The sequence below is a fragment of the Trachurus japonicus genome, chromosome 8 (genome assembly GCF_045865225.1).
Source record: "Trachurus japonicus isolate A0001 chromosome 8, Traja_1.0".
Classification (NCBI taxonomy): Eukaryota; Metazoa; Chordata; class Actinopteri; order Carangiformes; family Carangidae; genus Trachurus; species Trachurus japonicus.
The window spans coordinates 22,698,282-22,714,006 of NC_140914.1; the positions used below are offsets into that span (position 1 = coordinate 22,698,282).

Below are 15,725 nucleotides of genomic sequence, written 5' to 3' on the forward strand. Positions count from 1 at the left end.
TTAAATCAAAATTCGGACTTACCGCGGCTTCCACATTGTTCCTTTCCGGGTCAGAGAACAAAACAGTAGAGGGACCCTCAGATATCTATGAGGGACTCTCAGGCGTTATAATATAAACGTCCACACGCTGCAGTTGGGAGTATGGATGGTATGAAATGAACTGATCATAGGTGACCTGATATCTGATGTAAACATTGATTACTATTGGAAATGCCTTTGAATGTGTTGAATTTAACTGTTGCACGGCTGCACTTGATCCTAATAGGGAGTTGTGTTGCAGGCCCCACACGTGGCCCCCCTCCCGACGATGTGGTCCGAGCTAGTGTGAACAACACTGAGCGCATGGAGCCCAGCCACGATATCAAAGACATCATCAAACAGCACCAACCTGCCGGCACAACAACTTCTACTGGACCTGCCACCCAAAAGTAACACACACATACACACACATACATACAGTACACATGAGATTGTTATCACACTGCTGCTGTGGTGTTTAATCTGCTACTCTGCCTGTGTAGAAAAGGTGATGGAAAGATGTTTACAAAGAAGTCAGACCCTCACGATGAAGCTATGGAGATCCTTAAAGACCAGATGGCAAACCCACCACAACCGGTACCTTCCCTTATATATACACAAATACACACACATACACACTACGGTACTATCTGACAGTCTCTATTGTCTCAGACCCAGAGGAAGCCCCAGTCTTCTCTACGCAAAGAAGAGGGAGGTGTAAAGGTTACCAAGGCAGCCAAGTCTCGTCCTGCAGGGCCGACCAGCTCCAGCACAGGCCCCGCCCCTCCTCCAGGTTAACTTTACACATACTACGAAGTAGCAGAATGATAGAGATGATTTGTGATGTGTGAGCATTTTTGTTCTCAAAAATCATTGTGCGTCCATGTTTGTGTGTGTTTTCAGTCTCTAGAGAGTTGCCGGTGGAGGAGGAGATCATTCAGACTCAACTCCACAGCAGAACCAGTGATGAACATTTCACATACTCCAACGTTCCCTGGAAGCTCTACATGAGGAAAGAGGTGTGTTTTATGAGCACAGTAGGAGAAATATATTTTATAAATATATATAATTTATTTTACATTCAAGATGTATCTTCATTCACAGGATGTGAAGTCAGGGTCTTGAAGTTTGGTGGATGAGCCCTAAAAGCCTATTGAAATTTCTGACAACTTCTTGTTTTGTAATTCATTGATAATCTATTGGATATTATTCCACTAATCTTTAACATCATCGCCATGTTCTTGCAGACTTTAATTTCATCCTGAAATTTAACAGCATTACAACAAAGTGCAGTGAAGCTACCACTCACATACTGTAAAATGTGTCTAGTCTTCACAGAAATGCTTCCATTGAACGCCTGACAACATCATTATTAGTAAATGTCAGCATATTTACTTCAATAATTAGCCTACCTCCAATATTCATCTTTTTCTGTGTGCAGGTTTTCTATCCTAGAGAGACCTTCAACAATCCACTCATTCTGGACCTGATCTTCAAACAGGTTGATTTACATATTCTATATTTATTTACATTTACTTAGCCTATTTCTCTGTTTATTTCATTTCCTAAGTTTTTTTTTTCATTTATAATTTCATCAAAAGGCATAAGCCCGGTGAGGTTTAGATGGGAATTATTAATCGACATTCAGAGTGATGTTTTAATCTAGAAGTTAACACTATGACAATTTTGACATTTGATTTTATACTAATATTAATTGTCAACATTTATAATGCAAATTCTTATTTCCTTTGAATTTACATCTGCTCTGCAGGTTGTACATGACACTTTCTCTGAAGCTTGCATCCGAATCACTCAGGAGGAGAGACAGAAGATGAAAGCTCTCTTAGGTATGAAAAACTACTTCCTTTGCTCATAGACCCCCAGACAGTCCACTTTCTCACTCTTAATGCTAAAACCTTTCTGTAACACAAGGTATCCAGCTTCATAGGGTGCCACTTCACCTGTTAGATCATTTAAACTCTTCCTTCGTTAAACAGCGGAGAACAAGGTGGATCAGGTTTCAGGAACACCTGATGAGAACGTGAAAAAGAAGGTGGTCACCATGGCAAGAGACTTATGGGAGATCTACTTTTCCCGCCTTTTCCCAGCCTCTGTGAGTTCTTGTCTCTTACATTATGACAGCTGGCGATCAGTGCTTGTACTCAGTTTCATGTGTCTGTGTGTGTGTGTCTGTGTGTGTGTTCCAGGGCAGTGTGGGGACAGGGGTGCAGGTGTTGTCTGTGTCCCATAAAGGCATCAAACTGCTGAAGATGGTGAGGAGCAGCTCTAATGCATCAGACTACTTCAGAGTGCTGAGGCCTTACAGGTGAAAAACACAGAGACTTCTCATCTCATTATTAATAAAATGCAGAAACACGGTTAGTTTTTATGCAACACTCTCTGACGTTCTGTGTCAAATGACCATGAAGTGTTGTGACCCGAGTTCCCCCCTCTGTGTGACTTCACATTGACATCATGTCCTTTGCGTGTGACTTTCCTGTGCAGCTACTCGGACATCCTGTTTGTGTCGATTCCATCTAAGAACATGCTGGAGTTCAACCTGACCAATGAGAAGCTGATCCTGTTCTCCGCCAAGGCTCCGCAAGTCAAACACATGATTGACCACTTCCTCACAGAGCTCAAGAAGGTGTGTGAGTGTTTTGTTGGTTTGTTTGAGGATGGTTTTTGAGTATAACTTTAAAATAAAATAACAACAAGACGAATAGCAGAACCAATACAGTCACATTCACATATTAATAGGTCGTCCATTGTTTTGAACCTTGTGCAGGAAGTTCTGTAACATCCAGTCTTTGACATCAGCTGTGCAGGTGTGCGGTGTGGCCATCTTGTTGAATTTGGATGATTTGATGGAAATCTTTTGTAAAGGAGCACTCCGGTGATTTAACATGGTAGTTTCATAAAACTGAGCGACTCACAAAAGTGTCAGATTTCAGATTCTCAACAATTAGTCAAAACTGAAGTGACACAGTTCGGGATGTCGCATGAGTAAAGTCCAAACGACCTATATAGAAATTGGATGGTATATTTCCCATAATGCAACTCAACGAATACCCCACATGTGACAACTTTGTAGTCTCACACCTCCACTCACTGTCAGTCAGTCAGTCAGTCATTGTTTACAGTAGATGTCAGCATCAGCATGTCGTGTCTGTGTCAGGACTCGGAGTACGTGGTGGCGGTGAGGAACTACATCACAGAGGACAGGAGTCTCCTCAGCTTCCACAAAGGAGACATCATCAGACTGCAGCACATGGACGGACTGGAGGCTGGTGAGACACAAAAACACACAGGAACCCACACGTTTCTTTCTGCCTCTGTGAACCTTGTACTGTATATCTCTTGTTTGTGATTCACACTCACATGTGTCCGTGTGTGTGTGCTTATGTGCAGGCAAACATTACGGCTGCATAGTAAGGAAGAAGGTGATGCTTCTGGAGGAGCTAAAAAGAGACACCGCTGAGTTTGGTGGGTTCGGCGGAGCTGCTTTTCTGCTCTGTGTGTGTGTATGTGTGTGTGTGTGTGCATTTGGTTTGTTGGTTGTTTCTGTTTCTTTTAAAACGTTATTAAATGTCACCGTTCTCACTGAGGTTTCATTTGCTTGTGATGATTTGGGGTTTTCTGTGTGGTGAATGCGATCGATTTAGTTTTGTGGGTTACACTTGATGCATTTCTGTTTACACTTGGACCTCTCAGTGACAGTAAATTATTGTGTTGTGTGTGTGTGTGTGTGTGTATCTATAGGCTGGCGGTTTGGGGCTGTGTATGGAAAGTCTGGAGTGTTTCCCAGTGAGTTTGTCCGTCCTGTGGCTGCTCCAGACTTTTTGGTCCTACCCGCCGAGCGCTTGGAGCCTCGAGACAGACAGGGACGAGTCGCCGCCTCTGCTGCTGTTGCCGTAGCGATGGGCTCCGCAGTAGCTGCCCATGAGCTCGACCTTTCCACAGAGGTGCACATTACGTTGTTATGTTGTTGTTTACTCCCTCTTTCAGCAGCACTTCTCAAACTGGAGTAAAACAAATCATCATGATTATTACATATACAGTGAAACACTCTGAATAACAGGCTTCAAGCCAGAACAAGTTGAGCGGGAATAATAACCCCACATTATGGTATCAGCTGGTGTTTATACAGCATGCGTTGGAATGTTTTGGTTTTGCAGAAATGGAAATATCTCATAGATAATTACATCTTTGGCGTTGCTTTGAGTGGCACTGTTGCTGAGCTTTTTATTCTGCGGGTGTCTGGTGTGTGCGTGCATCAGGTAGTAAATGAGATGTATGGGGACGGTCTGAGCACCGAACTGGACGACCTACCTCTGCAGGGCAGCCAGTACCACATGGCAGAGTTTGCCAAGAAGTACTTCAGAGAGGCACAGCGGAACAGGAGGTCAGACACACACACACACACACACACACACACACACACACACACATGAAACCCACCCACATGCACACATGCTGTATGATGTGACAGATGTGTTTCGTTTAAAAACTTTACCTAAAGGTCTTACATAGATAGACATGTATACACATACACTGCTGCCTGTGTTTCTCCACAGTGATCAGAAAGCCAAAAAGGGGAAGGAGGGCAGGGACCCTTTTGACATGGTCAAATTCTCCAAGGTAAAATATATGCATTCAATTGTTTGCACAACATTCATATATTTTTCATACTTTTTTGCTGACCTAATTTCTTTTCTTTCTCACTTTGTATTTGTGTCTTCAGTCTCCGATGCAGGAGTCTCTCATCGACTTCTCAGACAGTGGGATGAACAGAGTCGCCACTGACATCTTCTTAGGTGAAAGAAGAGTAAATGTGTGAAGAATGGATAGAAATAGGAGGCAAAGAAGAGAAGAGCTACAGATATTTTTATATCAGACTTTATATTAGGCAGCTGTAGAAATGCAATACAGGTCTAAAGATCAGATCAAGCCTTTGAGAGAGGAAAGGGTGAAAGGAAGCAAGTAAAGGTGCTTCAGATGACGTGTTTTTTTAATGTTAAATTGATTTGTGTGCTTGTTGCCCATGCTCTCTGACTCTCTGATCTTTTTTCCAGCCATAATGAAGTTCATGGGAGACTTCCCTTTGAAAGGCCAGACTGAACAGGACCTGGTCACCAACATACTGAAGGTACACACACAGTCACACGCTCTTTCTTACATACATAACATATTAGGGCAGTGTTTTTCAACCTTGGGTTCAGGGCCCCATTTGGGGTCGTCTGGAATTCAAATGGGGTCGCCTGAAATGTCTAGTAATTGAAAAAAAAAAGAAATTACTGAAAAATATTTTTTTAACTAATTATTCTTTTTAAAATTATGATTAAAAACACCACACACAATCTTAAACAACTGTATTCTATACTTTCACTTTCTCGAATATAAATCGAGTTCAAATAAAATGCAGCATATAAAAATATCTGAGCTTACGCATCTTGATTGACGGCCGTGTATGTGATCACGTGACTACACGTCGCCAGAAATTTGTGATGTCAAAATGGGGTCACGAGCCAAAAAAGGTTAGAAACCACTGTATTTAAGGGTGATAAAGAGAGAAGATTGACCTGTACATTTGTATGTGTGTGTTCATAAGATTTATTTGAACACAAACATGTGTTCTTATGTGTAGATGTGTATCCTCGCATGTCTCATCCTTCCTGTGCTCATGAATCGATCCTCTAGTTAAGTGGTGACCACGGCCTGATGAAGGATGAAGCCTTCTGCCAGGTGATGAAACAAGTCACTGCCAACACCAGCTCCAAATCGTAAGACTCTTCTACATGTTATGTCAAATGCAGACCTTCACTACAGATGTGTAAATCAGCACTATCTCCCCATGGAAAAACTGTAAATTGTGTGTGTGTGTGTGTGTTTTCTGTAGGGATAGTTGTCAGAGAGGCTGGAGGCTGCTGTACATCCTGACAGCTTTCCACCGCTGCTCTGATGTCATGAAGCCGTTTTTATTGAGGTTTCTGCAGGATGCGTGTGACAGCCCCGGGATGCAGTACCAAGGTGAAAAAAAACAACACTAACAAAAAAATCTATCCATCATCTGTCAGCCCACCGACAACCAAACAGATACATGATTTGATTAGTACTGACCAGCTGCTGTTCTGACTTGACAGGTATTGCCAAGGCATGTGAGCAGAATCTGAGGAGGACTTTTCAGTACGGTGGACGCATACAGTATCCCAACAGCATGGAGCTCAAAGCAATGCTGGTTGGTCTTTTATTAAGCTTATTATGCCACTTGTTTATAGTGGTTAAAAATAACTCTATATGATGGAATAACATGATAAATGTATTGCTATATGTCAAAAATGATCAATTAAATTGGATGTTACGCTGTGAAGCTTATTCCATACTTTTTAGGCTTCATTTAGCATAATGTATTAACACTCGTGATCTTCCCAGTCTGTGTTAGTTAGTACTGTATGTGTGATGGGTAAATGAGGTGTGACAGTGTAGACTGGGGTTAGTTTGTAGACTTGATTAGCTACTAGTACGTTTCTACTCCAGTCATCTGTCACATTTAAATGGGACTTTGTTCAGCAGCTGCCTCCCCAGCACAGATGATGGCTCAAGTGACGTCTCCCTCTGATTTGCCGTTTGTGTGCAGGCGGGACGGAGCTCCAAGAGACAGCTGTTCCTGCTGCCAGGTGGCATCGAAAGGCACTTGAAAATCAAGACGTGCTCTGTGAGCGGCACACACACACACACACACACACACACACACACACAGTGAACAGATAGTGTTTTGATTCAGAAGATAAGCATTTTACTGTCGCAAAGTGTTCTGATATCAAACATAGCTGAGCTGGAGATGGACAGACCGTGACTGTTACACATAAGAACTACACCATTGCTTATTGTGCATTGATTTTCTTTTCATGTCAGGTAGCTTTGGATGTCATCGAGGAGCTTTGCTATGAGATGGGACTACAGAGGGTGGAGGCACTGGATGAATATGCCATCTTTTTGGTCACACATAGAGGTAATTTCGCTAGAAGCAATCTACAGTATAATCAAGATCTGAATGCCTTTGATAAAGTCCAGGATTCTACTGTATATAAAGTAATATATGCATAAATAGAGATTTAGTGACTCGCATTTCTGTTCAGGTCAGAATGTGCGTCCTCTAAACAAGCGTGAGTACATCCTGGACATTGCTACAGAGGCAGAGCCAGTGGACGCCAACTACAGTCTGTGGTTCAGAAGAGTCATATGGAGTCTGGCTCTCAAGCTAGACAATGAACTTTATGTCACCATGCACTATAACCAGGTAGGGGAGAGCAGTTAATGCACATTGTTCTGACAGGGCAATGCTATTTCCTCTATATTGCCTATTGCAAGATTGCCATCCCATTTTCATTCATTTTCAAGCGTTTCACCTCTAACCTTTGTTGAATCATGCCATTTAAATGTCTCTGTGTGGTTTTAATTGACTAATTTATACATTTTTGCATATACGATACATTATATTATACAAGATAGCCTTCTCTATATCTCTCTACAAGGTGTTGCCAGACTACCTGAAGGCTTTGCTGAGTGTGGTTCCTCAGGGTAAGGCCAGTGATCAGCATCTGCAGCAGATCGCCAGGCTGGCTGCCCTCCAGCACCGTGCCAAGGACACCATCTACCTGCCCACCTTGTAAATATACACCAGCATAAATGTCCAGCATCCGTTCAGCAACCACTGTTTGTTGGTTATACGTATATATGACCATGGGTCCTTACTCTCTGTCCTTTGTAGTAGTATTAGTGTCAAACAGCAGCACATACAGAGACAGACAAGTGAACACATACTATACACATACACACATACACATACACATTCTTAATCAGTAAACACCAGCTAGCATCAATCTGCTGTCTCTGATGTTTTCCTGGTTTGCTCTTTGTGTGTGTGTGTGTGTGTTATTAGTCGTGAGGTGCAGGAGTGTGTCCCTCCACAGTTCTACAGCAAACAAGGTTCACAACATTGGCTGAACATGACAACTCAACACATGCAGCAGGTCCAGCCCTTAAACCCGCACCAGGCTCGTGCACAGTTCCTTGGTAAGTCTATCTGTCTGTCTGTCTCTGAAAGCAACTTTTGACATAAACGTGACAGCAGCCTCCAAAGACGCTTTTATTATTCATCAGATTCACATAATTAATAGAAGATCTTCTTGCATATTCCCTGTCAAATCTAGTGGGCTAAACAGATTTTAGAACATCTGCTCATCAAAACATCTCAGAAATAGTAGACAGACAAAAAAATATGCATGTTTAAAGTACTGCTTAGTAAACTATACTAGAAAGTGAAGAAGACATGAAATGTATGATGTTTCACCGACTTCAATTTCTTTAAAATAACCGACGGAAATTACTTGTGATGTCTTTGTGTCTTTTGTTTTTTTGGTCCAGGTCTGGTCAGTGCGTTCTCTATGTTTGGCTCCTCCTTCTTCTACATTCAGAGTTCGAGCTCTGTGTCCATCCACGCCCCGTGTATCCTGGCCGTAAATCTGAATGGACTGCACTTTCTTAACAAGGATACTCATGTATGTTACAGATAAACATTCACACTAGTCACACTATCAGATTATCCAATCAAATGCAAATCCAGTCTGTGTAATGTTGCATGCTTCATATTTCAGGACCAGTTGGTGAGATATGGTAGTGGGCAACTGGATGTGTGAAATAGTATGAATTTGACATAGGACATGTGTTCACTTGACTTGGCATTGACCCATTTAGGTTAAAAAGCAGCTGCTACATAATAATATAGTCATTTCAAAACAAAGTATTTGTCGCCCTCTGCTGGTTATGCTATTCTACCTGCCTTTGTCCATCCTTTTGTTTGTCTTCTCACTAACCAACAAACCAAACACAGGATAAAAAAAAAACATTATCTAGATACCAAATCATGTGACTCTAAATACCTGTGCATGTTTTACATACATTTGGTTCTTTGTGTGTGTAATCAGGAGACCATGGTGCGTTTCCCTCTGAAGGAGGTCCAGTCAACTCGCACCCAGAGACCAACTTCGGGCTCTAGTTACCCGTATGTGGAGATCATGATAGGAGACCTGCTCAACCAGCGTATCATGCAGCTACAGCTGGAGCAGGTGTGTAGGGGCAAAGAAAGAAGGAGAGATATATACAAATATATGTAATTCATCTGTACCTTAAGAGCCATGTTGTTTCTATATCTGTGTGTGTGTGTGTTCCAGGGCCTGGAGCTGTGCCGAGTCATTGCCATGCACATGGAGAACATGTTGTCTGTCAGAGAAAAGAGACTCACGCTGCCACCGAGCGAAATCACACTGCTATAACACACACACACACACACACATGGTATCTACCTCTATATAATATTTTGATATTCAAGGATAATGTTTCAATATCACAATGAATGTACAGTGACATTGGGGAGTGGTGTATTCCAGAAAGGTGGCCTCTAACTTATTTTCTGACTAATATTTTCTCAACTAATTCCTTGGTTTGATAACTTGTCAGCTTGTTTTGTCCAACAAGCAGTCCAAAAACCAAAACACAGTCAGTTCACATTGGACAAGCTAGAGCCCGGAAAAAATGACAGAATGATAAATCAATCATCAGGTATTGCTGATTTATTTTTTGATGGTTCATTAATCATTCAAACAGCTTTCGTATAGTTCACTTACATTTCTGTGCACAACACATCAGCTCAGTATCCTGTACCTTGCGAACACTTTAACATGCACACCACCAATGAGTAAAACACATATATTGCAATTCAGTTTAAGGTGTAGAAACAGAGAGCCAGACTCTCTTTCAACCAGAACTTCTTGAGATCTTTTCTACCATGCCTGATTTAAGGGGCTGTGACTACAATGGACAAGGCCCCTTTAATCAACTTTACTTCCCCACTTCAGAAGAATAGTATGATTTGATTAGCCTTGATCTTTGGGCAACACTGAATTAAAATAGTTGTGGTATTGCACTAAATGAGGGTAAAACCCCCACTGCAGTCAGCTCTGCACAAAGAGAAATTGAAATGAACATTTCGCAAACTTAGGTTTAACTGCATCTTCCCCTTAACATGACTGGATACCTGGGATTTGATATAATACATCATTTATTAGGTTTGGGCCCATGTCACAGTAAATTCTTTATAAACCTCAAAAAAGATTTTTTTTAATCTAATTTATTTTGGCACATAGTGTTATAGGCCACATGATAGACCAGTGAACACTTTGCACTAAGAGAAATTATTTATATAAAAGCCTATATATACAATGTATATATTTTTTGTAAATAGCTGATGTACATAACTGATGCAATTGTGAATGTTGTAAAATAAAGTTTTTAGCGTAAATGTCAGTGTGACTTTGGTTCTTGTTTTTTTTTTTTTTTAACATGAACATGAACATTTACATTATACTTTAAAAAATGAGCTGTAAGACCAATATGGAACAGGAAGTAAAGAAATGCCTTTCCTTAGTAAAGATCAATAACATTATAGACTACAAAGAAAAGAAACACACAAATAACTGTGTTTTTCCAAGAAGAGAGGGAGACATATTAAAATATGTAAGCACAAAAATAGTAACACAAAAATATGAATTAAATGAAAGACAAAATAAAGAAGAGACTGGAAAAATTGTGCACAGTATAAAGGGAAAGAGAGAGGAGCTGCAGTGCAGACAATATAAATTACAAAAATAGATCAATCATAATACCATAACATGGTTTTGAGGGGGACAAATCGTCTTACATGTGACAAACATCCAGTAATTGACATAATCCCAAACATACTGTTGTAAAAAATTAACAATTAGTCAACAATTTGAGGTGAACAAGTTCACTTGCTTTGCTCTTATTAACTCTTAGTGGCTGTTTATCGCATGATAGTTTCATTTACTCCAACAGACCCTCCGTCCATCGCCCTGTACGGATGCCTGTAGTGGGGCGGTGGTCCCCGGCGCGTCCCGTGCTACAAACCCAGCGCCCCCTCGCCGGAGCGCTGCGCTGTGTGGGCGTCGCTGTGTAATTGCTCGCAGATTTCTTCGCCCTCATTGGTTCACAATAACGGGGTCCGTGTGAACTGGGAACGGGAACGGAGGGCGGGGGGAGGAGGAGAGGGGAGGGGGCTGTGGTCAAACCCACCGCGACCTAAACAGCTCCAGGAGGGAGGAGAGGAGAGGAGCAGAGCCGCCGCCGCCGCAGCAGCAGGAGCAGCAGCGTCGCAGCCCCGCGTTCAGCCTGCATGGGCCAGTCGGTTAGCTAGCTTTAGCATCGTCCTCCGCTGTCGCCGAGAGCCCGAGAGGGTCGTTCCCCCCCGTGCGCCCCTCTCACCGGGTCCTGCCTGAGCCCCCCGCCCGGCTTCAAGATGATGAAGTTTAGGTTTCGTCGGCAGGGCACCGACCCGCAGAGGGAGAAGATAAAACAGGAGCTTTTCGCCTTCAACAAGGTAAAGTAACGGGACAAGAGGAGTGGGAGGGGGACGGGGGAGTCCTCCTCTCCTCCTCTGCTGCTCTGCTGCTCCCCGAAACTAAAAACAGGCTTGTTTCTGTAAACGGAACTGGATTTGAAGTTAAGCACCGCACAGCATTTACCCCGGCGGCTCACCTCCAGCTAGAAACACACATGAGCTGATAAGTGCAGGAGTTGAACGTGCAGAGGGATGCGCGTGTGTGTGCGTGTGTGAACGGTTTAGTTGTTAATTGGCGTGTTAATTGGCTCTCACCCAAGCGAGGCCAGCGTTCAAAGTGAACCGGGCAAACTTGTCTCCGCAGACCTGACATTACTGTAATTAATCAGCAGCAGCTGATGGTGTGAGTCGCAGGGATTAGCGGGTTTTAGATGAACAAGATCACTTTGAGCTGTGTCGCTGCAGTCTGATGCTTCATGCTGGCACTGTGACCAATACTACAGATATTGATCAAGATGGCTGTCAGTGTGGTGGTGACAGTTTTAACTCCTGTACCACTTTCACAGCTCTGTGTGTTATCAGCCTGCTGGGATGTTTTCTTCACTGCTGCTGCTGCTGAGGGCTCAGACCTCTTCTTCTTGTTCACTTTTTGAGGGTCTGTGGGTGAAAACCACCAGTGTCAGGTTTCATACAGCTCAACTCTGGCATCATGTCCACATTGATATAAACCAGTTCATGTACAGTAAATTTCAGCTTCCTGAAGCTTGACTTCACATTATGTCTACACATACACATCATTCCCATCTGGACAGTGCTGTTATCTATTTGAGGAGTTACTGGTTTGAACAACTTCCATATCTTTTCCAGGAAGCTGCATGTTGTCAAGGGTTGTTAAATAATATTTATTTATTGACAACAGTGCTATCATTGATTCTGCCTATTGGGATAATTCTTTATTGTAATGATCCCTGATCATTTGTCTCAATGGTGGAAAGATTAGGCCTACACAGGTTTTCAGCATCAATGCAACTGTTGTATCATCTCTGTGTCTGAACACAGGCTGCAGCATCGTCATCTAAAATGGATGACATGAGGGAATATTTGTACAGCGTCGGTTTTAATTTTGGTTTTCCTCGTCAGAGACAAAATCTGCTCAGCCTGCCTGCTTGGCGATAATGTTATTATCACATGGGATATTTATCGTAGGTAACAGTAACAGACGTGCTGCTCTGTTGGTAAGCAGTGGCACTCATGCGAAGTGTGTCAAATACATGGCAGCCGTGGTGTTTCCAGCCTGGCTTGAAGTGACCATTTTACAGATGGTTCAACCAAGCACGCTTGTCTTTCCCCATAAAATAAAACCACCATTTCAACCGTTTTTCCACCAAGTTTCCAGTGTATGAGTGTGATGTCATTGTTTTTGAAAAGAAAAGCACCAATGTCCGACATGCACGGCAGCATCAATAAAAGGAGTGATAAGCTTTTAGGCAAACAATTGCAACGGTTTGGCCAATTTGGACTCGACTCAAGCTGCATCCTGATTCCAATTCGTGATGATGTCAATGCTGTTGAACAGGTGTCAACCTAAAAGTAGGTTGCAGCACTTTTTATCTCACATATCAGGGACAATAGGCATTGTTACATCTAATCAAAGTGTAACAGATGCGGTGTATATGGACTTACCTATAGTCATGGCTGAAAACTGATAGCAGATTGTTGACACAAACAATTATCTGCCTCAGGGATGTGTTGATAATGGTGCACATCGGTCATTGATCGCATGTCATTTCTCGATGGAGCTGACAAGAGGGTCTTCACTCGTATACAATGTACGCACGTCGCACTTGAGCTGTTCAGAGAGCACCGCTGCCTGTCTGCACACCGTGTCACTCAAAAAGTAGAGCAGAGTGTTCCAGGGAGAGGAGCTGTCCAAACTTTTTGATGTTGAAAGCCACAGTTTATCATGCAGAGTGGGTGACACAAGAAAATGAACTCTGCTCAGACACGATCATCTAGAGGAGCAGTGCAAAAAAACCTGGAAGAGTATGAAGGAAAATAAACAGCAGCATGGTTTTGACTGTAATATTTTTTCTCATTTCGGTCGGAGGCAAATAGATAAAGAGTTGTAATGCACAGTTTTCATTGTCACGCTTTGATCCATGACCTGACTCTTCATAAAACATTCAGTTGTGTTGCAGCCTTTTGCTAAATTCATTATTTCATGCAGATATACATATTTTTATAGACTTCGCTCTGGTGACTCCCATTTCTCTTAATCACCTTTGAGATATTGCTTCACTGCAGTACTTGTGTCTGTGAATGTCTATGAAAAAGTGACAGACAAAGACACAGACAAACGCTTCAAAGACATTTCATGCACAGTTATATTTGACAGAGGAAGGAACTGGTGCATTACGAACACCAGTGTTGATAATGTCATCTTTTGACAGCAGTAAGAGTGTGTAGGTGGACACATTGCTTTTGCTTTGCTACTAAAACGGAGTACATTGATGTTGTCAAAATGGTGTATAATGTCTCATAAAGTCCATTAACTATTTATTGGACCGTGACAACAAACAGACGAACGCAATTTTTTAAGGTTGGGCACCAGCTGCCACAACTATCACAGGGGTGGTCTCTCAACAGGAGTGTTACTTTGATGTGACTGTGTTTGTCTTGGTTTTTGTGTGGTAGGGTCGGTACTTATAGGAAAGACAGAGTTAATGTTTGACTTCATATCTAACTTGGCAAGTGTATTTCCAGGTTTGTTTGACACAGAACCCGGTCAGTGGTCCTTGGCCACAAAACTTTGAAGTCCACGCAACCTCTTTTTTTTTTTTTTTTAAGAGATTTAGGTGTCCCTCTACATGTTTTCTGTTTGTTTTTTTGTCTCTATAGAGCTAAATGCTTTCCCAGCTGTCTCGCCTTTTTCCTCACATGGGCAGAGTGAAAAGCTGTGAATTGATGTTAATCTCATTTAACAAGGTCTACAGAGTGTTAGAATAAAGCAATGCTGCTGCCATCAGTGCTTTTTAAGAACTTTCCTCCAACTTTATTAAGGGAGTCCTCCCTCTTAGACGCCTCGCTGCCTCCTCAGTCTGCCGGGCAGAGGCACGCACAGACATGGGAGGGTGAATTAGGGAAAATGTCAGAAAAATTAATGCGAGTGTTTTCTTGTGTCAGCTGTTAATGTGTCTCTTGTCTGTTTGTCTTTCCCACTCTTTCTCTCGGCCTCTCTTTTCTCCTGCAGACTGTGGAACATGGGTTTCCACATCAGCCCAGCGCTTTGGCCTTTGACCCCAAACTGCAGCTTATGGCCATCGGCACAAAGTCAGGAGCCATCAAAGTGTATCCTTTATCAGCACCAACTACTTTGTACCTTTTTTAATTGTCTTAATCCTGTATAATTATGACCAAGAGCTGCTGTGAGAGCGCGTGACATACGACTGGACTGTGTGAACCCAAAATCCAAACTCACAGGTCAGAAACTGTCTAAGCAGTGCTCTGCACAGAGGCTGGTAGAGAACACCCAGTGAGGTGCTGCTCTGTTTTTCTGTACATCAGCTCCGTGGTGCAGCTGCTGTGCCGTCTTCTGCTTCAGGTTTGTCACCGTCTCATGCATCTGTCATGCTTGTTTGATTTCACATTCTTCGTCTCCTGGGCACGTTGAAGGATGAGACCCACTGTTGTCATTGTGATTCAGAAAACACAACAGTTCCCCGCTTTTGTTCTGTTTAAAGGCTAATTGAGCTATAAGTCGGGTTCTGTTTCCCTCACAGGGCTGTCGAGCTTCCCTGCTCAAAGCGTTCTGTGGATGTTGAGGAAAAACTGATCGGCTGTATCTGCAGCAGAGCTGTTTATATAACAGTAGAGCAGAGCAGAGCAGCGTGTTGCTGTGTGTGCTGTCTGTCTCTGGGGGGAGTTGCACTGTCTGCACCACTAAAGCGAAGAAGACTGATCTGTCATTCCCCACTAAACTGACAATATTCAAAGACCGGCTATTTATTAATTTTCCTGGGTGATATTTTCATAGTTGTGGCCGAATCCAATGGTTTATAGCAACATGTTCCTAATTTAACTAAGTGCCTGTTATCTAAGAATATGGTGACATTGTTGGAAAGGATTTTACTATGGCGGGCAGCCTGTAAACAAACCATCAGTTACACAAAGAGAGAGTAAAACATGAAGTGTGACAGTACTGGATGGATGGACATGGAAAGAACAACCTCTTGTCTTATACATAATAAAACCTGGCTAGTACTTGGTGAAGTAGTGCGAGCTCTTAATTTCT

The 15,725-nt window shown here is 42.5% G+C and overlaps 2 protein-coding genes across 3 annotated transcripts in view; both read left to right on the top strand.

Moving 5' to 3' along the window:
* Positions 1 to 10,378, top strand: part of LOC146983232 (unconventional myosin-XV-like) — a 46,260-nt gene extending 35,882 nt beyond the window's left edge. The window contains exons 37-63 of one of the 2 annotated variants that reach the window (XM_085784722.1): positions 281 to 428; positions 522 to 615; positions 691 to 811; positions 922 to 1,037; positions 1,460 to 1,519; positions 1,790 to 1,865; positions 2,016 to 2,131; positions 2,226 to 2,344; positions 2,524 to 2,665; positions 3,197 to 3,308; positions 3,430 to 3,504; positions 3,781 to 3,983; positions 4,299 to 4,423; positions 4,596 to 4,659; positions 4,763 to 4,835; positions 5,094 to 5,167; positions 5,719 to 5,801; positions 5,918 to 6,048; positions 6,162 to 6,256; positions 6,656 to 6,733; positions 6,934 to 7,030; positions 7,158 to 7,318; positions 7,554 to 7,687; positions 7,961 to 8,094; positions 8,446 to 8,579; positions 9,006 to 9,146; positions 9,252 to 10,378. In XM_085784722.1, coding sequence (XP_085640848.1) covers positions 281 to 428; positions 522 to 615; positions 691 to 811; positions 922 to 1,037; positions 1,460 to 1,519; positions 1,790 to 1,865; positions 2,016 to 2,131; positions 2,226 to 2,344; positions 2,524 to 2,665; positions 3,197 to 3,308; positions 3,430 to 3,504; positions 3,781 to 3,983; positions 4,299 to 4,423; positions 4,596 to 4,659; positions 4,763 to 4,835; positions 5,094 to 5,167; positions 5,719 to 5,801; positions 5,918 to 6,048; positions 6,162 to 6,256; positions 6,656 to 6,733; positions 6,934 to 7,030; positions 7,158 to 7,318; positions 7,554 to 7,687; positions 7,961 to 8,094; positions 8,446 to 8,579; positions 9,006 to 9,146; positions 9,252 to 9,353 — 3,008 coding nt within the window. In that variant the 3' untranslated portion in view covers positions 9,354 to 10,378. The remainder of the gene's footprint in view (positions 1 to 280; positions 429 to 521; positions 616 to 690; positions 812 to 921; positions 1,038 to 1,459; positions 1,520 to 1,789; positions 1,866 to 2,015; positions 2,132 to 2,225; positions 2,345 to 2,523; positions 2,666 to 3,196; positions 3,309 to 3,429; positions 3,505 to 3,780; positions 3,984 to 4,298; positions 4,424 to 4,595; positions 4,660 to 4,762; positions 4,836 to 5,093; positions 5,168 to 5,718; positions 5,802 to 5,917; positions 6,049 to 6,161; positions 6,257 to 6,655; positions 6,734 to 6,933; positions 7,031 to 7,157; positions 7,319 to 7,553; positions 7,688 to 7,960; positions 8,095 to 8,445; positions 8,580 to 9,005; positions 9,147 to 9,251) is intronic. The other variant, XM_085784723.1, reaches the window with a different exon arrangement.
* Positions 10,379 to 11,030: 652 nt separating this feature from the next.
* llgl1 (LLGL scribble cell polarity complex component 1) overlaps positions 11,031 to 15,725 on the top strand; it is a 37,460-nt gene continuing 32,765 nt past the window's right edge. The window contains exons 1-2 of the mRNA XM_085784731.1: positions 11,031 to 11,473; positions 14,685 to 14,782. Of these exons, the coding sequence (XP_085640857.1) occupies positions 11,393 to 11,473; positions 14,685 to 14,782 (179 nt within the window). The 5' untranslated portion in view covers positions 11,031 to 11,392. The remainder of the gene's footprint in view (positions 11,474 to 14,684; positions 14,783 to 15,725) is intronic.